At 39.7% G+C, this 26,699-nt stretch overlaps 1 protein-coding gene across 2 annotated transcripts in view; it reads right to left on the reverse strand.

Annotated features, from left to right (window-relative positions):
* The window catches only part of LOC148880709 (NAD-dependent malic enzyme, mitochondrial-like), a 139,585-nt gene extending 113,867 nt beyond the window's left edge, over nt 1-25,718 (reverse strand). The window contains exons 1-5 of one of the 2 annotated variants that reach the window (XM_088962683.1): nt 25,030-25,718; nt 24,404-24,500; nt 12,070-12,188; nt 11,721-11,888; nt 1,129-1,257 (exon numbers count right to left, since the gene is read on the reverse strand). In XM_088962683.1, the coding sequence (XP_088818809.1) occupies nt 1,129-1,257; nt 11,721-11,888; nt 12,070-12,188; nt 24,404-24,500; nt 25,030-25,212 (696 nt within the window). In that variant the 5' untranslated portion in view covers nt 25,213-25,718. The remainder of the gene's footprint in view (nt 1-1,128; nt 1,258-11,720; nt 11,889-12,069; nt 12,189-24,403; nt 24,501-25,029) is intronic. The other variant, XM_088962684.1, reaches the window with a different exon arrangement.
* Nucleotides 25,719-26,699: the final 981 nt, after the last annotated feature.

A 26,699-nucleotide genomic window follows, 5' to 3' on the forward strand; every position in this document is an offset into this window, starting at 1 on the left:
AGATCATCACACTCGATTTCTGGTAATCACTCGAATCACCCACCGACGCCATCTCAATCTATGAAACTGGTTCTGCCCGTCACACACACAAAAGAGAAGTTTCAGCCACTACACTACTGTTCTTCAAATTCCACACCAGCACACCTACAGTCACCACGAGCTTGCCCTGGCATGCATTCAGCCACTTTGAACACCACTGATCTGCGAACAGGCAGATTTGAAAACATAGAGAATCCCTCTTGAAACTGCTCATTAGAGGGTTCAGACCACCACTACTGTACCTACTCGACCACCACAGCTGTCACGCAAAGTGACAGCAGTTCACACACACAAAAAAAAAATTCTTGTTCGCTCGAACTGCTGCAGTCATCTACTGTCACCAGAAGTTAACCCACCGAAACCCTAGATGTTGCTACAGAAACCAGGGTTTCTTCGCAGTCCTCTAACCCAGATTTCTTACACCAGAAAAAATTGAAAAGAAAGGAGAGAAGAAAGCTGCAGTCAACTTCTATTATTGGCGCTCTGATACCATGTTAGTGTTCAGCCGGACTGAGAAGAGAGAGAAAGAAGAGAGAGAGGAGAAGAAGAAAGGATAAAAAGTGTCAAACTGAGAAGACCAAGAGTCTAATCCAGTCGACCATATATTTAGACTTAGTAAATAAGTGTACAAGGACATAAATGCCCCTATCTAGACAGGAGGCATACAACTCATACATTACTGAAATGGAAAAGACTCAAATGCCCCTGTTTAGTCAACTCTAACAAAAGCAAACACCATAGGTGGGATGTGGAAGAAATATTAGGTAGGAATGATGATCTGCCAACCTATTTGTAACTTAAGTGGGGAAACTGGGATTAACAATTGGAAAAAAAGGTTGAGGATGGAGAATAAGCAAACAACTGTCTGGACAAAAATAGTATGTCAAGATTTTGGTTGAGAGAAAACATGGTGGCATGGTAAAGTAAACTTGGGACACTTTTTTCATCTCAATATTCCAGTAGATGTTTTCATGGGTATTTAGTGTGGTGGACAGGTGTAAAGAATCAAGAAAACAAAAATAGGGAACATTTACAGAAAATGTAAAACACATAGGATATTTGTAATAAACTGGAAAATCTATAGTTTACCCTTTGTGGATTTATCCCAGCAGCAGCAACATATAAATCCAGCTTCCCAATTGCAATTCCAATGCCCTGAACACCAAGATCTCCAAGACCCAATATTCTGCTTCCATCTGTTACCACTATCATATCAACCTACAATATAAAAAAAAAAAAAAAGTAATTCATAAATTGCTAAAGTTGCATTTTTTTCTCATCAAAAAGCACAATGTTTTCTGAGTGATCCAAAATATCAACAATTAAAAAACAAATACTAACTAGCAAGTTATATTGGGTGTAGGGGTGGTACATTGAACAGTTGTTCAACACAGACAAAAAATAAATAATAGAAGGATAGTGTTCAACTGAAGGAGGGAGAAGAAGAGAAGAGGAGGAGGAGGAGGGGGAAAATAGGTACCAAACAAGTCCCTATTGGGATTTTGTCCCCTTGGAAATTATCATAATATTAACATAGACACAAAGACAACAATACCTTTGAAAATAAAACAAAAAGACTAAAATGCTCTAGATATAAGAGACCAACTTTCTCAAAACATTCTGAGGGACTTTTCTGCCCATTCCTTGTACAACACGATTCATACGATTTTAATAAAATGTTTTGGTTGCCATAAGTGTAATCTGAAGAGCTATACTCAAAGTAGCAAGGAGGAGAAGAGAACCACAGAACTGAAGAGAATGTCGAACTGTTCTATCCAGTCGACCAGTCCTTTATTTATAGATGAATATGGTACAAGGTACAAGAAATTACTGGGATGCCCCTGATTAGTGATGGGACACCCAGATGACTTAAATCATTAAACAGGATTAGGCCCAGGCCCATTAACACAAGCCCAGTTACAAGATAAGTTAAACATAAGAATGGGCTAATAAGAACTCTTATCAGCCGAATATCACTCTAACATTCTAACACTCCCCCTCAAGCTAAGCATGAATATCAATCATGTTTAGCTTGCCAAGTATGTCCCTGAACTTCGTTGATGCCAACCATTTAGTTAATACATCTGCAATCTGCATCTTTGATGGAGTATAAGGCACACAAAGTTCTCCTGAAATAATTCCCTCTCTGACAAAGTGTCGATCAATTTCAATATGTTTTGTCCTGTCATGCTGCACAGGATTGTTGGCAATGTTGATAGCAGCTTTATTATCCCAATACAGCTTGAGAGGACCCTCAGTCTTGATACCAAGCTCATTAAGGAGAGTCTTGAGCCATAAGAGTTCAACAACCCCGTGTGCCATAGCCTGGTATTCTGCTTCTGCACTTGATCTAGCCACAACATTCTGCTTCTTACTATGCCATGTGACTAGGTTTCCTCTCAAGAATGTACAATAACCTGAGGTTGATTTTCTGTCTCCAACGGACCCAGCCCAATCAACATCAGTGTAGGCTTCAATTTCAAGTCTGCTGTTTTTTCTGAATAGAATTCCTTTCCCTGGGCAAGTTTTCAAGTATCTGAGGATTCTTTCCACTGCTCTCATATGAGGGGCCTTTGGTGAGTGCATGAATTGACTGACAACATGCACTGCATAGGCAATATCTGGCCGAGTAAGGGATAAGTATATCAGTTTTCCTACCAACTTTTGGTACCTTTCCTTATCACAGCATTCCTCACCCATTGATTCTTGTAATCCATGGCTTGGTTCTATTGGAGTGTCTGTTGGCCTGCACCCCATCATGCCTGTTTCTTCTAGGAGATCTAGCACATACTTTCTTTGACATATGTAGATTCCTTCTCTTGATCTAGCAACTTCAATTCCAAGAAAGTATCTCAGATTTCCCAGGTCTTTGATCTCAAATTCTGAAGCTAAGAACTCCTTCAGCCTCTTCATCTCTTTCACATCATTTCCAGTAATCACCATATCATCCACATACACAATGAGTGCTGTAAGTTTGTCATCCTGTCTCCTTGTAAACAATGTATGATCTGCACTGCTCTGAGTGTACCCTACTTTCTTCATGGCCAAACAAAGTCTCTCAAACCATGCCCGGGGAGATTGCTTCAAACCATATAATGCTTTCCTTAGTTTACATACCTTCTTTCCAACATCATATCCAGGTGGGGATTCCATGAATACCTCTTCATGAAGATCACCATTTAGGAAGGCATTCTTCACATCCAGCTGATGAAGTTCCCAAGAGAATTTTGCTGCTAGTGACAGTAGAACCCTGATTGTGTTGAGCTTTGCTACTGGGGCAAAGGTTTCCTTGTAGTCAATTCCTTCCTTTTGTGTAAATCCCTTTGCCACAAGTCTGGCCTTGTACCTCTCAATTGACTCATCTTCCCTGTGCTTTACTGTGAATACCCACTTGCACCCAACAGTGCCTTTCCCTTTTGGCAGGTCCACCAATTCCCATGTCCTTGCTTTCATTAGGGCTTTCATCTCCTCATTCATGGCTTCTTTCCACCTCGGATCAGATGCCGCCTCTGAATACCTGGAAGGGACACATACAGAGGAAAGGGCAGACACAAAGGAATGATAGGCAGGGGATAAGTGTGAGTAAGAAACATAATCGGCTATGGGATGCCGAGTGGTACAAGAACGAACAGGCTTATGGAGAGCAATAGGAAGATCCAAATCTGAATTGAGTGAATCAGAATTACCTTGGATTGCAGAGACAGATTGATCTGAGTTCAACTGGTTGCAGTCATGAGGTTGAGGGGCCTTCTTCCTTCTACTGTATGTAAGTATCTCTTTTTCTTGTTTACTAGAACCTTCAGGAGCATCAGCCGAATCTGGAGAAGCAACTGGCACAGTGGAAGTCTCACTAGGTTGACCCAGAATGTTACAGCTAGTAGTAGTGGAAGGTGATGAAATGGGAACAAAAAAGAAGGGAGAATGAGAATCCTCTTCCAACCCACTACTCTCCCCCTGAAGAGGATTCTGAGAAGACTTGAAATAGGGTTGAGACTCAAAAAAGACTACATCCCTAGTGACATATTTTTTCTTGGAGACAAGATCATAACACTTATACCCCTTCTGCGTAGGAGAGTACCCCAAAAATATTCCCTTTGTAGCCTTAGGATCCAGCTTGGTCTTCTTTGGATCTTTCACATGTATGAAGCATGTACAACCAAAAACCCGCGGGGGAAGAGGAAATTCTGGAAGAGTGGGACACAAAACAGAGAAAGGGGTCTTCATACCCAGTACCTTAGATGGCATCCGATTTATCAGGTAAGATGCAGTAAGAACAGCTTGAGACCAATATTGCTTGGGCACATTGTGCTGGAAAAGAAGGGCTCGAGCTGTCTCCAATAGATGCCTGTTCTTGCGCTCAGCGACCCCATTTTGCTGAGGGGTGTAAGCACATGATGATTGATGTAACATGCCTGCATCTTCCATGAATGAGTTCAGGGATCTTTCAAAGTATTCAGCTGCATTGTCTGAACGGAATTGCTTGATCTTTTTATCAAATTGTGTTTCAACCATCTTGCAAAACATCATAGTTATCCGGGGAACTTCTTCACGTCCTTTCCACAGATAAATCCAAGTGCACTGAGAATAATGGTCAATAAAACTGATAAAGTAACGGAAGCCATCAATGGAAACAATGGGTGAAGGACCCCAAACATCAGAATGAACCAAATCAAAAGGGGCTTGAATTTCATTACTAGAAATTGGATACATTGATCTACATTGTTTTGACATTTGACACACATCACAAATTAAACTCTGACTCAGAATGCCCTTACATAATTCGGGAAACAACATTGCTAAGGAAGAAAAAGACAAATGACCTAGCCTAGCATGCCACAAGTGCAGCCTAGCTATTGACTCCACACTTTCCGGACTAGTAGTAGAAGCTTGCAAGGCTGAGCTGACATCTTCATCAAAATAGTAGAGGCCCCCATACTCATGACCACTCCCAATCGTTCTCCTCGTCAATCTGTCCTGGAAGACACAACGAGAAGGAAAGAAAGTTATACTACAGTTCAAGTTTTTTGTAAGCTTTGAAACAGACAACAGATTTGAGGTAAGACTAGGAACATGTAGGACTGATTTAAGAGAGAGATCCTTGCTTAGGTCAACCACCCCCTTTCCAGAGATGGTGGAGAGGGACCCATCAGCTACTCTCATCTTATCCTGGCCAGACAACAGATGATATGTGGAGAATAAGGAGGACATATGTGTCATATGGTCAGTGGCTCCTGAATCAATCACCCAAGAGGTAGAATTAATGGAACTAGATGCACTAAATGCAGAGGTTGTACCTGATTTGGCAAGAAAGGTGGAAGCTAAAGAATTGTTCTTCAGACGGGCTAATGCCCTGCTGAGAACCTCTACCTCACTAGCTGTGAAGCCCAAAGTACTTGGTCCAGAGGAGTCGGCAGCCTACCTTGCGGTGGAAGATGACACTATTTGAATACTCTGTGAGTTGTCACTACTGTTGTTGGTGGCAAGATTCCCACTTGTTGTGTGGCCCTTATGTTGCCTTTTGTCCTTTCTCAGAGCAACTGGCTTCAGATGAGGGTACAGGACCCAACATTTCTCCTTTGTGTGTTTCTCACCACCACAATGTGTACACTTGAGGGACTTCTTGTCTGAAAATCTATTCCCCTTAGTGGAGACTAAGGCCGAATGTTCTCCAGGTAGTTCTGTTGACTGTGTCTGGAAGTCAACTTGCATCTCCTTTCTCCTTACTTCTTCATTCCTCACCAGGTAGTAGACATGGTGAAGCTCAGGTAATTCATCTCTCCCTAGAATTTGTGACCTTATACCTTCATATACAGGGTCAAGACCCGCCAGAAACTTGAAGGCTCTGCCCTCCTCAATCTGCTTATCATGCCTCCCCTTATCATTAGCATTTTCCCAATCCGAGATCAAATGGTGGTCAAGCTCTTCCCAGAGGCCTTCCAGTGTTGCAAAGTAGGTTGCCACGGACATGTCTCCTTGCCTTAGGGCTGCAATGTCTTGGTTCAGCCTGTAGATTCTAGCATTGTTCTTTTTCTGGCCATATGTCTTAGATACTTTCTCCCAAATTTTAGCAGCTGTGGGGAAGTGATGAACAGTTCTGGCCACCCTAGGAGTCATAGAGGCCAGCAACCAAGACATGACTGTGGCATTTTCCTTGCGCCACACGGTGTATTCAGGACTGCCAATTTCTGGTTGTTTCTTGTCTCCATCCAAATAGCCTGTGAGGTCACGAGAGGTAATGAACAGCATTGCTGAGACAGACCACTCTTTGAAGTTATACTCATCTAGCAGCACACTTGTAATCTGCAAGCTATGCAGATTAGGGTTTTCCAGGTTTGAGGACCTTGTAACAGGTCTGTTATCTCTAGAGGAAACTTCACCGGATAGTGAGGACATCCTGACTTCAGTCCAAGAGTTGTTCACAGTACTATAGGTGATTCTGTTAAGGACTGGCCAAATTGGTCACTGTGTTCACAGTACGGGTACAGTAGCAAGTAGAGGTCTGTAACTGAACCAGTTCACAGTGTTGGTAAAAGTTTAAGGCTGCAACTGTGTGGTGCAAAAGTTGCCGCAGTTCTGGTAAAAGGTAAAGGTCTGTAACTGAACCAGTTCAGTCCAAGAGTAGGGTTGATAACCGACCTGAAGAAAAACTGTAACTGAAGTTGCCGCAGTTCTGTAAGAGTCTTGCTGATGCACTAAGACTGCAACTGTAGAAGCTGATGCACCGAAACTGCGTCTTTACCACTTGTTCTTATGCACCAAGACTGCAACTGAAGTTGAAGGAGCTAAGTCTTTACCACTTGTTCTGCACAAGTCTTGCTGGAGCACGAAGCTGCAACTGTAGAGGAAGTTCTCCCCCTCTCGGCTAGTGCTAGGACTGCTGAATCAGCCCTCAACCAGGTCTGTCCTATACAGACCTCTCTTAGTAGCCCAATAGCTACTACTTGCTGGTGTAATCTAGTAGGACATCTACTTCTGGGTCTTACTTCCCTTGAGTCCTACAACCAAGAGAAACCCTAGGTTCGAACTTGCTTTACTCTCTTACACTCCTAGGTCTTCACTGCAGCAACCCAGAAAAGGAAGAGAGAAGATGAAAGGACAGCAAGAGAAAAGAGTGCGCCTGCTGAAACCAGGAAGGAGCTAATGCTCTGATACCATGTAATCTGAAGAGCTATACTCGAAGTAGCAAGGAGGAGAAGAGAACCACAGAACTGAAGAGAATGTCGAACTGTTCTATCCAGTCGACCAGTCCTTTATTTATAGATGAATATGGTACAAGGTACAAGAAATTACTGGGATGCCCCTGATTAGTGATGGGACACCCAGATGACTTAAATCATTAAACAGGATTAGGCCCAGGCCCATTAACACAAGCCCAGTTACAAGATAAGTTAAACATAAGAATGGGCTAATAAGAACTCTTATCAGCCAAACATCACTCTAACATTCTAACAATAAGAAATGAGAAAGTATCAGTTTTTATCAAATATCACATTATCTAAAACAAAAGGCAAGAGCTCTGTCCTAGAAGAATTCAGGAAAAAAATTATGATCTTGGCTTGTATTACCTGCATCTCTTTGAAAGTTAAACCCCTTGAACTTTAGTTCTGTAAGAATCGACAATACAAGGGTAGTTAAGTCTTTTGTCAATCTAATTAAGGTTAAGTTGTCTATTTTGTCTGGGTTTAAGTTGTGTGCCCCATACTTAATGAGGGACAACTCTGTCTTTTGTAATCTAATACAAAGAGTATAAATACAAAGTGGAACGGCTGAGAGAGGTGACTTTTCTTCTTCTCATACCGAACCCTTTCTCCTTCTTCTCTCTCTCTCTCTCTCTCTCTCTCTCTCTCTCTCTCTCTCTCTTCTTCCTCTTCTCTTCTTATTGACTTCAGACCTAGAACTGAACTAGGGCTAATCGAATTATTCACATGGTATAAGAGCCCTAGGAAATCAGTTCAGAACTCAGTTTTCTTTTCTCTCCCTTCGTCCTCCTGAGAACACCATATCAGAACCTCTCTTTGAAGTAACTTCTAAACGAATTGGAGGATCGATAAGGGACCAAAAAGGAGTGATCGTATTTCCTTCTTGGAGGTAAATATGCCTACAGTTGACATGGTGGTGGCTGTTGTAGTGGTTTGCTAGAAACCCTCTACTCGATGACACAAAGGGGGCTGGTTGTGGACAAGTGTGAACAGAAATCTCTAATCGACTAATCGTGGAGTGTGTTCTCTTTCTTTTGGGCTGGATTTCATCCATGTGGCAGTGTTGATTGGTAGGTATGCATATGAACCTCTTTTTTCTCTGTTTATAACTGGATATGTGCGGTGATAGTAGGGTTTTCGGGTGCTGAACCCATGACAGCAGCAGTGTGGTCATAGCAGTACTTTATTGTGTGGTGTGTGGTGTAATGCTGAATAGTAAAGGGTGACTTTTTCTATCATAGTTGAATTCCTTTGTGGTGTGGGGTGATTTTGTTATGATGGTAACAACTGGAGAGGGTAGTGATAATAAGGAAAGTGTAATGATTTCCCCTGATTACCTAAATGTTCAAATGACCTCTATCAAATTAAATGGTGAGAACTATGTGCCATGGGTTAAATTTGTTGAAATGTTTTTGAGAGCCAAGAAAAAGGTGAAACATGTGAAAGACGAGAAACCCTCTTTTGATTCTCTAGGGTTTAGTGAGTGGGAACAGGAGGATGCACAGATTATGACTGGTTGTGGAATAGCACAGAACCTAAAATTAGTGTGAATTTTATGTTCCTGGATACAACCAAGGAAATTTGGGACCATGCTAAGAAACTCTATTTTGGCCAAGATAATACCACTAGAGTGTACCAACTTTACCAAGAGTACTTTAACCTGAAGCAGGGTAATCAAAGCTTAGAAGAGTACTATGCAAGCATGAGAAACCTCCGTAATGAGCTTAATGTGTATCACCCCCTGACTTCAGATGTTCAAATTCGGCAGCAACAACAAGAGCAACTTGATGTGACAAGGTTTTTAGTGGGTTTAAAACCTAAATGTGAACCTGTTTGACACAAATATTGGGTGGATATGCTCTCCCCTCTCTTGAGGAAGTGTTTACACAACTTCAGAGGATTTTTAGGGACCCTACGGAGTCTTCCTCTCTCTTGGACAGGTCTGGTTTTGTGGTCACAAGAGGTGGCGGAGGTGGTCATGGATTTCCAAGGACCCGAGGTGGTCCTATGTTTAATCGTAGTGGTGGCCATATTGGAAGTCGAGAGTGAGGGAAAGGTTGTGGCAGAAGAAGTACCGGTACTAGAAAATGCACATACTGAGGAGTAGAAGGACAAGCTGTTAACTTCTGTTATGACTTACATGGTCCACCCAACACTTGGGCTAATCACGTTGTGACTAGTGGTGGTGGTGGTACAATTAGTGAGAACCAACAAGTTGATTAGACCCCCTCCACATCTACTGGTGCTTCTGGGAAGGAAATGGTGTGTCCCATGTGAGATATATGAGAAGTTTCGTAGGACACCCTCTCAGTAGAACACAACTACTCTTGCACATTCAAGTATGGCTTGCTTGGCTTCCAAACCCTCACACTAGATCATTGACTCTAAAGCCTCTAATCATATGATTGGGACTCCGTATGTGTATTCTTCACTTTCTCAATCTTCTACATCCCAAACAGTTACCCTTGTTAATGATTCTACCTCTCCCATTTGTGGTATTGGTGATGTTGATCTTACCTCCTTATCTTTATCCTTTGTCTTATATGTACTTAAATTCCCTTTTAATCTTATGTCCGTTAATAGATTAACCAAGTCACTTAATTATTCCATAACCTTTTATCCCTCTTCTTGTGTGTTTCAAGATCTCAAGACAGGGATGAAGATTGGTGGAGGGCATGAGGGAGGTGGATTGTATTATCTTGATGGTGGTGGTCCAAAAGTAGCTCTTCAGTCCTCTCTTACTCCTCTCCAGTGGCACTATAAACTTGGTCATCCGTCATTTAAGGCTCTGAAGTCATTGGTCCCGTCTTTAAGTCATCTTCCATCGTTGGATTGTGAGTCTAGTCAGCTCGGGAAACACCATAGAGTCTCTTTTAGTCCTAGAGTTGATAGTTGTGTTTTGAGTCCTTTCTCTTTAGTCCATTTAGATGTTTGGGGTCCAAGCAAAGTAGTGTCATACAATGGTTATAAGTATTTTGTAATTTTTGTTGATGACATGTCTCTATCTTATGAAATACAGAAGTGAGTTGTTCTCTATTTTTCAAAAATTTTATGCTGAAATCCGTACCCAATTTGGAGTTCATATTAAAATTCTTCACTCGGATAATGCAAAAGAGTACACCTCAACACCATTTCAGCAATACTTAGAGCACCATGGGGTAATTCACCAAACTTCTTGTTCTTAATGGTTTAAAATGTCCTTAATTTCCCTAATATTTCCATGACATATTTCCATTTCCATGGGTAGTGACATGAAATTTTACTGGAATCGACATTTCCCCAATGAATACTATTAGACCTACATGGAGAACAAGAGATAATATTAACAACATATTTCAATTTTCACTTCCATGGGTAACAACATGAAATTTGACTAGAATTGAATCTCCCCATATCTATCCAAGGGCTGTGAAGATTCTAAACTAACACGAGTCTCATATGTGTCCGGTTTAAAGGTACTACACAGAAACACACCATAATAACATGAATCAAATATGTACTTTATTCATTTACATTAAATGTCATAATGTACATCATTCTGATTGGAGCTAAGGGCATACACTGTCTAACATTTTGATGGTTTTAAATATACTTCTCCATAACTTCTTTGATGAAAACAACTCATCCTCTAATGTTTCAATTCCTTGAACATCTTACTCTCAACTTTTTGGAGGACCATCTACAGCAATAGTAAGAAGAGGTGATCTGTTTCAAGTGGGAGGAGCTAGAAGAGCTAGCAGATCAAAAAGGACATATGTGGAAGTAGTTGGAAATGATTCAAGGGCCCATAAATTAACAATTGACATCATATTCAATATAACAGAATGGGGTAAACAGGATTCATGTAGCTGGCTCCATATGGATGGGACAAAGCTTTGATGAAGATGATATTTTGGGTTACCCACCATCAAAAGAAAAAAAACTATCCATAAAGAATGACACTTTGGGTAGCCTTATCCTTGTTGGTGACAAAAAGACATGTAGTTGCACATGGACACATGTAGGATAAATTTCTGGATGTTAACAACCATATGGGTTAAACTTCAAAACCTTGCTGTAGATAAGATATAAAACAATATAAAATTCATTGCTTTGTTTTAAAACTATAAAACAATATAAAATTCATTGCTTAGGTATGAAGATTTTAAGACAAACCATATTGAAGGTTCCTTCAAGCTTGGTATGTTTACACCAGCTAATATTGTTTCAGTTCCGTCCAAGAGTTATTTAACAGCCAACTGAACATCTAAATCCAGGCTACATTTCAGTAAAATACAACTATTCAGGTTGAACTAAGTACCAAAATAAAAATCAGTCATCCACTACCTAGTGAATATAGGTAAAAGATAGTTTCATACATGAAAAAGTCATAAACAATATTCTAGCATTAAAACTTTCACAGGAAAATAATGCCAAGCTCACCGATTAAGACAAAATAAAAAAAAAAGTAACAATTTTCTGTCATATGCAGAGCGTAACAACCTGATCAGCTGGCCAATTATAAACCATGGACATCATTTCTCCACGGTCTGCAGCACTAAAATACATTCCTCTTGGCCTTCTAAACAAGCCACTGTAGTTCTGGCACACAAGTCCAACGGTTGGTGTATAAACTATAGGTGCATATTCTTCAATATTATCAATTAAAACCTGTAAGATATAGAGAAACACTATTAAACCAAGGGATGTAGGAAGATGATCTATTACAATTAGCAACAGCATATATCTTCTCGGTCATAAAACAGTAAACCTCAACAAGTTATAGCAAAGAAAAAATTCAACTTTCATCAAAGCATATATGCAATTAAAGAAAGTAACATCACTGATTTACCTTGTAATACATTGTCTCATTTCTGTCATGCAACCGGTTGAGTATCCGCCACTTGGCCAAAGCATATGGATCAGATGGTCCATCTCTTGCATTTTGCTCAAGCCTTTTCAGATCAACCACTGTCAAAGAATAAATTTCAGGTATGACTCTAAGAAACATAAGAAGAATAAGGTGATAATTCAGGAAAAATGATGTTACAAAAACCATATTCCTAGACAATGCACTAATTGGTCAGTTGTGGCCATTGTGGGATAGTTAGAAGTATTCTGGAATTTACTAGCAGGTCTTTTATGCAGGTCCTGAAAAATGGTTTAATGAACAACAAGATGGCATGCAATGTTCAATTTTCAAAAGAGGAAGGGACCAGGCTGGCAGTTAACCAGGTCCAGATTTGGCCCATGTAGCCTTACAGAGTAGCTCTTGTAGACACACCTGCATCCCAACCATTTTCCAACCTTCCATTTATGCTGGCTATTACTTCATGCCACAGTCTATCCCTTTCCATCGGCCACCTCCAAAGCCATCCCCCCCTCTTTCAACTAGTGCTATGTCATTCTTCTTAATATAAAAGACTTTTATTAAAAATAAAGAAAAATGAGATCCTCCTTCCTCTTCTTCCTCTTCTTCCTCCTCCCCTTCCTCCTCTTTCCTCCTCATCCCCCTCCTCTTAAGGAAGCTTATGCCTCCTTGTGTTCAGGAGGCTTACACCTCCTATGTTCTGAACTATGCCTCATGCCTCTACGTAGTGGAATGCCTCGCACTACACCTCCGTGTTTTAAAACATTGGTGGTGAACCGGGTCTGAAAAATAATAAAATTAACTAAGATTTAAAGGCAGAAAAGAAGAAAGAAAAGTTCAGAACAGTAACAAGAAGAAGGAAGAAAATAGAGTTCTGGTGAGTAGAGAAAGAAAAATAAGGTACTCTTTTCCAATAGCTACTCTCTCCTTTATAAAGTTCCTATCCACTTCAATATGTTTTCTTTTGTCATGCTAGACTGGATTATGAGCTATAATAATAGCTACCTGATTATCACAATATAGCATCACTGGCTTATCATGAACAATGCCTAGCTCTCCAAGAAGTGATCTAAGCCACAATAATTCTAACACTCCATAGGCCATCAACCTGTATTCTGCTTCTGCTTGGGACCTTGCAACTACTAATTATTTCTTACTTCTCTAGTGTGAATGTCAAAAACCGGCTATTCACTTCATGGTCGAGCAAATGGAGTCGCCACCCATCAAGACAAATATGTATCAGGGAATGATAGGTCTACCAGATTTGCATTCTGTAAAATCAATTGAGCGATAGTGACTCCATGCTCCTCGGCCTAGACAAGGCCAATCTGGGTATGTAGAGAGAGAGAGAGAGAGAGGAAAGGGTTAGGCACCCCTCTCTCTGGTCAATGTGAATGCTAGCTTCCCTTTCTTAATTTTAATCAATAGTAATCTACGAAACCAAGTTAAGCATCTGCACTCCCTTTCACTTTTCTATCAGGCTTCCCACATTCTTACTTGGTTGAATGACCAGAAGAGTTGAGAGAAATGGAGAATTGCTGCCTTTCAATATAGGAGAGTCCGGATACTCTTAGACTTACAGAACAAAGTAAGAAACAAGCACAACACCAGATACTAGGTAAAAGAATTATTTTTTGAAATCAAAACTACAATCCTACTAGTGAGGTAAAAGATTTACCTCTATGTAGCCTTCATTTGAGGAAAAATTAATGATGTTGTTGTTGGAACCTAGAGAACTAGCGAACTCGAAATACACGATTTGAATAACTTGATGATATCAATCTCTTAGATTGATGCTATGGAAACTTTAGCTCAGTGGTGACAGAGGGGCAGGCCAAGGGCACTAGCAGCAGCACCAGAATCCGTATGGTCATAAAGTGTTGGCAGCAGTGGTAGCTGAGATAGGTGATGTGAATGGAAACTAGGGAGGAATTAGAAAATGCCTTCCTCTCCTTTTCTCCTCTGGTTTGAGAGCCCCTATCACGACCTTTTTTTTCTTCTCTCGTCTCCTTCACTATCTTTTTTTAGTTCAAAGGTTTCCCTCCCCTTTTTTCAAATTGAGAGCGACTTTTTTGGGAACAGTGCTTCCCATTTATAATGGGAAGGAAGGAGACTATGAGAACCTGAAAATTCTCATCCAAGAGAACTAGGTTTGAGAGAAGGGGTTAGAAACGACAGGGATTGATTTGAGGGCTTTAAGAGGGTTTAAAAGAGGTGGGGAAGATCTAGAGGGTTCTTTGTAAACTCTAAAAATGAGAGGGCCCAAAGCAAAGAGGGGGTTAAAACTTTTGGGCAAAGGTTTGGGGGAAAGGTGTTATGCCAATTTGGGTTCAAATACAAATAACTCAAAAGAGGTGGGGAAGATCTAGAGGGTTCTTTGTAAACTCTAAAAATGAGAGGGCCCAAAGCAAAGAGGGGGTTAAAACTTTTGGGCAAAGGTTTGGGGGAAAGGTGTTATGCCAATTTGGGTTCAAATACAAATAACTCATTAATAGTTAGAGGGAAAAGGGGGTGCTTGGGTAATTTAGGCGTAGGGTAATTTGGGATTAAAGGGGCAATATGGAAATTTGGGAAGTGAAGGATGTTTTGGTAATTTAGAAATTGAGAAGTAATTTGGTAATTTTAGGGAATGAGGGGTATTTTGGTAATTTTAGGGAATGAGAGGTCTTTTGGTGATTTGGGGAAGTGAAAGGTACTTCAACAAATAGGGAGTGAAGGTTATTTTCAGTAATTTGGGGAATGAGGAGTATTTTAGTAATTTGTGGGAATGAAAGGTAATTGGTAATTTAGGGAATGAATTTGGGGAATTATGGGTATTTTTCTAATTTTGGGGAATGAGAGGTAATTTGGGGAATGAGGGGTATTTTAGTAATTTGGGGGTGAAGGGTTAGGGAAAAAGTTGTATTCAAAAAACTCTGAGAGAGATATGAATAAAACTCTTGCATTCTGTTTACTTTCCACCACATATTTCCTTCCAAACTTTGTGTTATTTTCCTTCCAGCATGTCTGCTTTCCTTTTGTTGCTGCTTCTTGCAAAAATTCCTTCAGCCATTCAACTATCTCCAAGCCTTCCACCAGAACTGTAGCTTTCTTCAGCTCCCTTATCTTCAAGCTATGACACCCTTTGATTCTTATTTGTTCAAACATAAAGTCTTTAGCCTCCACAAAGCCCTGTGAGTTTCCCATTGGCAAAGGAATAGAAGAAAAAACCCTTTCCTCACACTTCACAAGACTCATAATGAAGACTCAATAAAGACACTCCCTTAAACATATTGGGAAGCAAATGACTCAAAGCAGAAAAAAAAGGCAAATGACCAAACCGGAAATGACATAACATGACTCTATCAACAGACTCTAACACAACTGACTCCAAGGCTACTCCATGAGGTGGTCCAAAATTCCTATCGGGTTTGTCCAACAAGTATATTCCATTCGCCTCATGGCCACTCCCAATTGTCCTCTGAGATTTCAATTCTTAAAAACACAATGGGTAGGAAAGAAGGTTATGCTACAGTTAATGGATTTAGTTAAGTTGCTAATAGATAAAAGATTGGTCTTAAGTTTAGGGACATGAAGGACAGAGGATAAAACAAGGGTGTCAGAGATCTTAATATCCCCCTTGCCAAAGATGGGAGCAAGAGACCCATCAGCAAGAGATATTTTCTCTTTACCAGAAAAAAGATGATATGAACAAAAAAGGTTAGACAAGCTGGTCATATGGTCTGATGCACCAGAATCACTGATCCAAGGGATTTTATGATTACTTGAAATAGAAGCATGATTTGCAAAAGCACGAATACTTGAGTAAGCAAATGCGGATGATAATGATGTGTTGCCTGAAGAGTGAGATGTAGAGACGGTGGTTTCCAAGTGATTCAACAACCTTCCATATTTTTCAAACTCTGCCTTCATTGCTGCTAATTGTTCCATGGCTAACTTTTCTTCACTTTCCTTATTCTCTCTATCAGGCACTATGGCAACGTTAGCAATCTTAGGCTTTCCTATCTGACCAACCTTCTTAAAACTATTGTTATTCTTAAACCTGTTTGGTAGAAGATCTAGATGAAGCTTCCAGCAAGTGTCTTTAGTATGCCTCGGTTTGTTGCAGTATTCACATATCATCTCTTTCTTCTCAGTTGGACCCTTCGGCTTTATTCCAGCATGTGCAAAGTGTTCTGTAAGTGGACTCTGTAACTGAACCTGCCGCATACTCTCTTCACTGCTTACCATGGCATATGCCTAGGCAGGAGTGACCTCATCCTTGGCCAGAATATTCTGCCTAATAATGTCAAACTTAGGGTTGAGTCCTGTAAGAAACTCAAACACCCTGTTTCTTTCCACCAATTTCCTAAAAATCTCTGCATCCTTTGCACTCTCCCATACAACTGTCTCCATAACATTAATTTCCTACAATAGATATTTCAGCATAAAATAGTAAATTGCCACACTTCTCTCCCCTTTGTCTCAGATTCTTCACATCACTTTTTGGCTTACAGGCTCTTGCCACATTCAACTTCAATGAATAGGTCTCTGTAACACTGTCCCAGATCTCCTTGGCTGAAGACATCCAAAGGTAATGGTAACTTATATGAGGCTGCATAGAGTTGACCAACCATCTGATTACTATATGGTTCTCCTTCATCCATTTCTCAAATGCAAGGTCTATCTCTTCGGGTTTCACCTTACTACCTATGAGATACCCTAATTTACCTCTACTACAGACACAAATCCGTATAGATTGTACCCAAACTAGGTAATTGGTTCCATCCAACTTAATTGTGGTCATACCATTCAAAACGGAATCTACCGAGCCAAGCCCGAATGCCAGCATCATCTAGAACTCACTTCCGTATTGTTCCATTAATCAAACGAAAATCAAAAAACTAGATTTTTAGGCTTTATAAACTTACTTGAAATCAAAACAGTACCCAAATACTTGGTAGATAGGGTTTCACTACACTCGGTTGTCGGGGAGAAAGAGAGAAGATGCAGTCGCACCTACCAGAGCTTCCCAACTTCTTTCAAGACTTAACCGTACCCTTCTAGAAGTCAAAACACACCTCCCAAGCACTGAGTACCACACCAAAAACTTTTCCTTTACCTATAAATTTGAAACTCTCAAATCGGCTAGAGTTTTGGGCAGAAAAAATACATCACTTCTTGGCAGTTTTCAGCCAGACTTCAACTCTCCAACCCTCTACCAACTAGGCAAAAGATCCTCTGAACTATAGGGAACTTATCTCTCCATATACTTTCCCAATCGAAGGGTGTATATGAGAAGAGAAAAAAAAAAAAAAGAAAAAAGAGAAGGGAAAAACCTGCTCTGATACCAAGAAGTAAATCAGTCCTCTAAAACTGATATAAACTTGGTTAAACTTAGAGAGAAAAGTAGAAGAAAGGTAGAAGGAAAGGTAGAAGACAGCAGTACAAAGGAAGAAGATGGAGAAAAGAAGAGGAAGAAGAAGAAGAGTTTGATAATCTCCTCTCTCCCCTCTCTAATCCTTTTGTTAATCTCCATTCACTAAGTAAATTACAAGTACGCCCTTAAGTGGGTGGCCAGCTAAGCAAGAACTTGAAGTAAGCTTACAAAAAGAAGTAACAGGCCCAATAACAAACAAATAGATAACACATTACAAAGAATAAAAGGATAAATACTAGGGCCCATTCGGCCCAGTCTCTCTACATGTACATTTGAGTATATCCCTTTGTTACACCACAAGGTGACCTGGGATTAGGAAACATGTATTGTTCCTGTGTAATGCTTCCATCTTAGCCCTCATACCATCCCTCTCCAAGAGAGAAAAGAAAGGATCATTTAGTTAAACGGGAGCAGGTTAGTAAACCAAAAGAGAAAGGTGACCTAGGATTAGGAAACATTGCTCTTAGGAGCATTGCTTTACTAGGAAAATGGTTATGGAGATTTCCTTTTAAAAGAGATAGGCTGGGGCACAAGGTAATAAAAAGCATTCATGGTCTGGAGGGTAATGGCTGGGATGCTAAAATTGCTCCTCACTCAACATCAACTTCTCCACAGGAAGCAATTCACGAGGGATACCCTTTTTTTCTTATCTCCATCCATTATGATGTGGGAAGGGGTGACAGAATCCACTTCTAGGAAGACCTTTGAATAGGGGAAACACCATTAAAAGATCAAGTTCCTAAAATTTTTGCCCTTTCAAACTTTAAGGGTGAAACTTTATCTAGAATGGGAAACACCATTAAGAGTATGGTCCCCGCCCCAACACACCCAATTTCCATTCCTAACAATAATCCTTTTATGTGGAGGCATAATCAAGGAAAATGCACTTTTCAAGCCTTGGACTCAAACTTGTGTCGTTGGAAACTAGGAACATGAAATCAAAAACACAGAGAAATAGAAAACAAGTCTACATCTAGAAAAAGAAGATTGAAAGGGGATTTGAGACCAAGAACTCGTGATGGCATACAATTACTCAAGCAGGTTGCAATGAGAACAAAATCCCCCCAATACTTAACTAGAACATGAGAGGCAAATAAAATGCTTCTAACAACCTCAATAATATGATGATTTTTCTGCTCAGAAACCCTATTTTATTATGGTGTATAGGTACAAGAGATTTGATGAATGACCCTAAATTTTCAAGATAGATAAAGAAACCTTTCTCAAAATATTCCTTTACATTATCATATCAGAATAATAAATTCATGGACTTGTTGCATTAATTTGGGTGCTTCATCAGGTGAACATGTCAAATTAAAATATATATATATATATATATATATATATCAACAAAAAAGAGAAAATATTTATAACCACCCATAGATAGAGAATGATATGGCCCCTATATATCAGAATGCATAATGTCAAAAGAAAACTTAGATCTTTTAATACTTGAAGAATAAGAATTTCTATAATGCTTTGAAAGTTTGCATGACTCACAATGAAGACTTGACAAATTGATACTCTTAAACAACTGAAAATGGCATAACATAACACGACTAAGAGACTCTAACATTGTGGATTCCAAAGACATCCTTTGAGATGATACCATGATCTTTTTAAGCACGTCTAACAAGTAGATCCCATTCACTTCACGGATACTCCAATCACCATAAGATAGTGTATGCCCTTACCTCCAATTAGAACGATGTACCTTATGACATTTAATGTAAATGAATAAAGTACATATTTGATTCATGTTATTGTGGTGTGTTTTTGTGTAATACCCTTAAACTGGACACATATGAGACTCGTGTTAGTTTAGAATGTTCACAGCCGTTAGATAGATCTGGGAAGATTTATCCTGCCAAGGCTGACACTAATGTAGTGTGGGTTTTCTTGAAACCCTGAACCGGACCAGAATTCCAGTATTGCCTTGGACCTTGGAGATTGATGGGCAAAACTGGAATGTTACACCTAACCCCTAGACTCGATTATGATACTGCACTAGGTGTCGGATTGGGTTGTCTTTGATATGCCAATCAGTGAGATCCTTAGAGGGGGTCAAAACCTGGGTATGTTGGGAAAGTCCAAGAATTTATCTAAGTGGGTGATCATAGTGACAAGATCAACCCCTTTGTCGGACAAAGGTAATGATCAGGGATGCACTCTCTCCGATGGAAACCAAAGCTTCCGGCAACCGATTTCAACCGTTGAAATTTGTTTTTGCAAAATATATTTATATAGAGATATACATACATATATATATATATATATATATATATATATATATATATATATATATATTATGGTTTCAAAATGTTTGCAAAAGGCTTTAATTCCCGGGATCCATGTGAGTAGAGAGTGCAGCACTGTTCCTTGCAGTTGAGGGAGAGGTCCTCTCTTGTCGGGCAGTGTTTGATCATTATGGGCTGAGAGGTTAAGTGTAAGACCATTGAGGGTAATACCTGATGGACTAATCTTGCATCTGCCCACAGTCCTTCGGTTTTTATAAGGTGGTTTGACCCAAGGACCACTTAGTGTAAGTGTTGGGCCCATTAAGAGCCCATGGTGATGGGATCAGGGGTTCACTGTCCCTTACATTGAATTTGGCCAGGCCTTGTAACAGAGGCTAGACTAAACCCATGTGGCTGATGTGTAGATCAATGTTTGGGTCCCATGCCATACAAGGATACCCAACTGGGAAGCAGTTTGGAGGCTGAATGAGCACATGGACTTAATGGGCCTAAAGCCCAATTCAAACTGGTTTAATTTGACTAATTAAAGAGGGGCGGTTCTGGGATTTAGATCAGCAGATAAGATAGGGAGTTATCCCTATCCACTCAGAGAGTCCAGATCCAAATAGAGATTTGGATCAGGAAACTCCTAATGAGATTAGGAGGGTTGATCTTGATTGACAGATAAGATAAGGGATTATCCTTATTTCTTAAAGAAAGTCCAGATCCAAATACAAGATTTGGATTAGGAAACTCCTAATAGGATTAGAAGGAGCTCTCTTTAAGGCTATAAAAGGAGGAGGAGGGCGAACCCCAGTTCACTCAATTCTGATTTGAGATACAAGAGAGAAGACAGCCCCAGTGAGACTAACGCCATCTTCTGCTCTTGCCTTCTCTTCCTACTGCCGCCATTGCCAGTTCATTCTCTACCTGTAAGAGCAATCAAGAAGCGTTCTTGATATCAGTTTTTGGTGAATAACTGATCTGAAGTCGTGCTCACTCACCCTCCATCGAATTCTTGCTGAAGAGTTTGGTTCTTGCTGAAGAACCAACTGCTGATTCTGCTCCACCCTACGCTGTGTCATCTTCAGTGGGAGCAGTCTTTGGCGTTTTCCTTGGGCGTGAACACCTTCGTTGGCAGTTACAGCCCAAGTGAGACTGACGTCATCTTCTGCTCTTGCCTTCTCTTCCTACTGCCGCCATTGCCAGTTCGTTCTCCACCTGTAGGAGCAATCAAGAAGCGTTCTTGATATCAGCTTTTGGTGAATAACTGATATGAAGTCGTGCTCACTCACCCTCCATCGAATTCTTGCTGAAGAACCAACTGCTGATTCTGCTCCACCCTACGTTGTGTCATCTTTAGTGGGAGCAGTCTTTGGCATTTTCCTTGGGCGTGAACACCTTCGTTGAGAGTTACTGTTACTCCGTATCAGATATATCCCTCTCCTACCTTTTGGTTTCAGATCTGGTCCAGTTTATGTTCAAGATTGATCCTTGAAAATGCAGATTTTCTAAAAAAGGGAATGTGATTCCCACATGGGAGAGAGAATTTTTTTGAAATTTCGCCCTACCTACCTGCAGGGTTCGGCTAACCATATGATGGATCTCTCATCCCTTCGCTTATAAGACTTCAAATCCAGAAACACACAATACGTAGGGTAAAAGGCTACATAACAATTTAATGACTTGGCCAAACTACTAATAGAAAGGAGGTTTGTATTCAATTTAGGGACACGAGGGATAGAGAGAAAAGTAAGGGTCTTAGTGGCTCTAATATCTCTCTTTCCTGTTTCCTATAATGGGAGCAAGAGAACCATCTACAAGTGATATTCTATCACAACCAGGGAGAATCTGATAGGTAGCAAAGAGGTTAAAAATGCTAGTTTTGTGATAGAACTACTATGCAATCTGAGATGGTTGCATAGTTAGCAAAAGCACTAAAACCTGAGTGGGAAAAGGCAGTAGATGCAAGATTTCCTATGGGTGCTGAATTAGATGCAACTATAGTCTCTATGTGATTGAGAAGTCTACCATACTTCTCAAACTCTACCTTGATTGCCACCAACTGCTCCATAGTAGACTTATCTTCTGTAGACCCCTTATCATCCTTTAGAATTGTAGCCGCATTTGCATTTCCACTCTTCTTATTGTTCTTAAATCAAAAAGGCTTGAATTGAGGGTATAATTTCTAGCATGCTTCCCTAGTGCACTTAGGTTCTTATAAAAATAACAAATCACTTCTTTCCTGTCCTCACTCCCTCTTAACCTTACTTCAAAATGAGCATAATGACCTGTAGTTGCATTTTGAAGATGCACCTTCCTTCTGCTCTCCTCATTACCATGGAGTATGCCTGAGACAAGGTAACTTCATCATTAACAAATATATTCTGTCAAATAATATCATATTCTAGGTTATACCCAATTAAGAACTCAAAAGACTTTGTCTCTAAAAGCTTCCTGTATGTCTCTGCATCTTTGTTACTCGCCCAAACAACTATCTCCAATAAATTAATATCCCCCCTTAGAGATTTCAACATAGAGTAGTGTCGACACAAATTCGTGTATTTGATTAACACAAAATATGGAGACAAATTACAAAAATGAATTTGTAATAAAAAAATACGAACAAGGGAATTAGCTCTCTTTGATTTCTACTCGATGATGTGAGCAACCTCTGATTAACGATCAAATTCGGTGAAGACGAGGGCCGTTGGCATGTTTCTCATACTTCTTGAAGTGTTGATGTAGATTCCTTGATTTTGGTGCTCTGGGAGATTTGATACAGATTTCTTCACTCTGGGCTTCGCGCTTGATCGGCTATGAATGATGCTTCTCTAAGAAGGGCCCTTTAGTGGTGGCTTGATCTTCTTGGGAGAGCTTGAATCCAAGTGTGTTGTTGAGAATGAAGAAGTTTTTCTCTTCTTTCTTCTTTCTTCTCTCTTGATCTTACAGTTGTAGGAGATTGCAAGAGCTTGTGGTTGCTTGCAATCCTCAAGTGTTGGTGTGTGAGAGATTCTTGCAATGTGATTGTTGAAAGAAAAAGGGAGCCATTTCTTCCTGGGCAAGGCTATTTATAGCCAAGGATTAAGGCTGCCACCTCATCCCACTTAGCTAGCCAATCCCATGAGAGCGGGGTGTTGGGTTAGGGTTAACTCCCATGCATGCACTATTATGTAGGAGTTAGTGGTCTTGCCAATGGGACCACCCAATTAAAATAGGACATGGACCATATTGGACTTAGTACACTTGGATCCTTGAGCCACTAAGTCATATTTATGTAGACTAGGGCATTGGGCCCATGGAGGCCCATAATAATTTAGAGGCTATCATGTAAATTAAGCCCATTTATTTGGCTTTGAATATTCACATGTCTACAAGTAGTATGGACCCAATGATTTCTCTCCTGATTGAAGATTTATGACCTCATTCTTCAACTTACAAGCTCTAACCACATTCATTTTCCAAGAGTATGCTTCTACTACACTATCCCACACTTCTTTAGCATAATCCATCCATAAGTAGAGTTTACTAATGTGTGGTAGCATAAAATTCATAAGCCATCCAATCACAGTGTAATTTTCTTGCATCCACTTCTCATAGGTAGGATTGGTCTTTTTAGGTTTCTTGGTACTGCTTGTCAAATACCCCAACTTCCCTCTACTATAGACATAGATGCGTACAAAATGAGGTCATTCAAGATAATTTGTACCATCTTGTCAAATACCCCAAACTCTGTACTGCTTCAGGTCAGCTCCTGATGCTCCGCCGATCCAACCCTTCAATAAGGATGTAACTGTAAACAGAAATAGGGTATAACAAACCCAAAACAAATGACCTTCAGTCAACAAAGTATAGAAAACTAGAGTTTTACCAACCCTGCAACTTGGGAGAAAAGGGAAAACTTGCAGCCACTCCTACCAGGCTCTCCATAACTCTTTCCAATGCAAGTCAATCTCAAAGAGGCTTTAAACAGGACTTCTTAAACTAGCTTGAAATAACCACTTGACACTTAATCAAGGTCTTCACTCTCTAGCTAGCCTAGGTTTTGGGCAGGAAAACTTCACAGGGCTTCTTAAGCTTCCAAAGTCTAGTCTACAATCTCCAGAACCTCGTTCCAACTAAGTGGCAACTAACAGGTGTGATCAGCAACCTTTCCATACGCTGCTGATAAAAGGTGTATGGAATCAAGGAGAGAAAAGAGAAGAAAGGACCTGCTCTAATACCCAGTAGTGAAAAAGGTCTGAAAAATAATAAGATTAACTAAGATTTGGTGGCAGAAAATAAGAGAGAAAAGTTCAGAATAGTAGTATTCATGGTTGCATACCCAATCGTTAACTATTTCTAAAAGCTAATTCTAGCTTCTAAAAACTTCAAAAACATCAATTAGTTAACTTTTCACAATTCCCCTTGGTAATTTTCATGAACTAGAAAGAAATGAAGGTTATGAACTTAGAAAATCTGGTTACACATACATTGTGGATGTTATTATGCTTGGAAGTACTTACTTCCTTTCCTAAGCCATGTAAAAGTGGAAGTGTTATTTATTTATTTATTTATTTATTTATTTTTATCAATAAGTAGAAGTGTTATTAATAAAACTATATCAATGTAGCAGTGATAACCCATATGTCAACCAAGAATGCAATGATTTGAAACTTACTGAAACGCTCAATTTGCTGTTGAGAAGTCATAACACCGGGAGGGAGAAGACCACGAAGATCAAGGCGGTCTCGTTCTGTCATGGAGAATGCTGTTCCCTGTTTTTTTTTCGGATAAGAAGCTCAGAATTCATTTCTACAATTTAATAAGGAAAAGAAAAAAGAAACATTACTGAATACTGATCAAACAACTAGTACACCAAGGTCACCCATAAGATGATATGATAAGTGAACACATAATGGTAACAGATTTCCCGAAGGCATTGGGTTACCCAATTAGCAAATTCGCAATTCACCAGGAAATTCAGGACAGAACCACCAAATGTAAAAATTCTAAAACGAAACTCAAGTTCTGAACCACATAAAAGCATCTAATCAACTACACGTAATCTCTTCAGTTTGGTCCATTATGTTCACATTCATCTCTCATTTTTTCATTTTCCCAAAGTTGAAGATCAAACATAGCTCGTCAAAAACAATCCGCACTTAGAATGTGAGAACAAAACCAATCAGCAATTACAAAAGTACAATCTTCTAAACAAAAGCTATCTTCATAACCAGGACTTCAGTTCGACAAAGCAATGGACACATTAAAATTCAAACAACCAAAGAACAACTAGAGACTTACCTTATTGAACCAGGGATCATGGAGTATATCAAGGCTGCGTTTTTGGACGATAGTGGGACGAGAACCTTCAGTAGTCGTGAACGATCTCCTCTCCATCATCATCATCGTCATTGTTGTCATTTTCTGCTTGAATCGTTTGATCAGGGACGAAGAGAGCCTGAGCTGAGAAGAGAAATTAGACATTTTTTCAAGCTACCAAAGGCTCTACGATTGCGTTACAGAGAGAAGAAGAGGAGATGGAGAGAGGACTGAGCAACTGAACCCAACTCTTTACTTTGCTTTTTCCTCGAATCCCACCTTCGCGACTTCGCCTTCTCGGAGAAGGCCTAATAACTGGGAGATACAAGTCGATTTTTTTTTATTTTATTAATTTATTTTTTTCTGAAGGTATCTACGGACCCAGATCTTAAGGGTTAGAACTTTAGAGGTTAGAAGCCGTTAAAATCATACTCTCGCGAGTAGAATTAGAGATCCATTCTCGCCAATGGCTTTTTCAAGTGTTCATGTTGTCAACCTCTTAACTCTTACTCGCCACGAGAGTTTTAACTTTCAACCTGGTCTGACTGGTGTCACTGGTCTGGTATGTGTCGGAGCTTGGCAATCCTACATGCGGGGAATCTTTTAAGTTGGGCTTATTCAATAATAGGCCCAAAGTTTCTTTACATAGGATTGTAGAATCCCAACCATGCAACCATTAAAGTTTACAAGGGACGTTTTATTTTTTTTTGAGAGAGAGAGAAAGATAAAAAAAAACCATATTATATTATTAGATTTATGTGGGGAAGAGGGAAAGTTTATTTTCATGATTAAAGGTGCTTTATTTTTCTGGATTTTGAGAGGGGGAAGTTGGTCAATGGGGTTTTGATTTCCACATATTAAGAATCCCATGTTCTTTTTTTAGATTTATGTGGGGATCAGAGAAAGTTTATTTTCCTAGTATCACTTACCCTAGGTGGGTAAATAACTTTTCCACCTTGGGGGAATGGGACAAAAATGCCCCTTGTAATAATCGATTTTTATGCTAAAATGGTTATTGTCTTGTTTGCATGGAAAATATAAGAACGTGGGTAAATGCACTTATTTGGGTAAGTCTTTCCTTACCCAAATAAATGCATTTACCTGGATAAGTAATTTACCAAAAAGCAAACAAGGCCTAAGTGATATCTATCTCCTAGGTGGGTAAATAATGTTTCCATAGGAGGGAAAGTTGTCAACACTTGAACGGGATTATAATTCCCCTTTTAATAATGGATTTTTATTGCTAAAATGATTGTCATTGCCTTATTTACATGAAAAATAAAAGAATATGCATTTACCCAAGTAAGTAATTTACCAGAAAGCGAATGAGGCCTTAGTGGTAACTGATAGGTAGCAACTAGTAATTTTCTAGGCCAGACTTTCCTTGAATGGTCTGAGCATGGCGTTTAAAGACTGAGATAGTCATAGAGTCCCTGCCTAGCCACCAAGCTTGACATAAAAAGCCCAACTCGACCATAAGGTTGGGCCACCATGTCTAAAAGTCATGCATCAAGCTTGCTTACATTGATAAAACCTTATATCTATTTATATATATATCTATATCTATACTATTTATAAAAGTGTGAATATGTTTTTGCTTTTGAAATTTTCATTGGACAACAAATGCCCCATCTTTAAAGTTTGAATTGAAA

This window comes from Nelumbo lutea, chromosome 1, assembly GCF_056320005.1.
Source record: "Nelumbo lutea isolate HS-2025 chromosome 1, American lotus-T2T, whole genome shotgun sequence".
NCBI lineage: Eukaryota > Viridiplantae > Streptophyta > Magnoliopsida > Proteales > Nelumbonaceae > Nelumbo > Nelumbo lutea.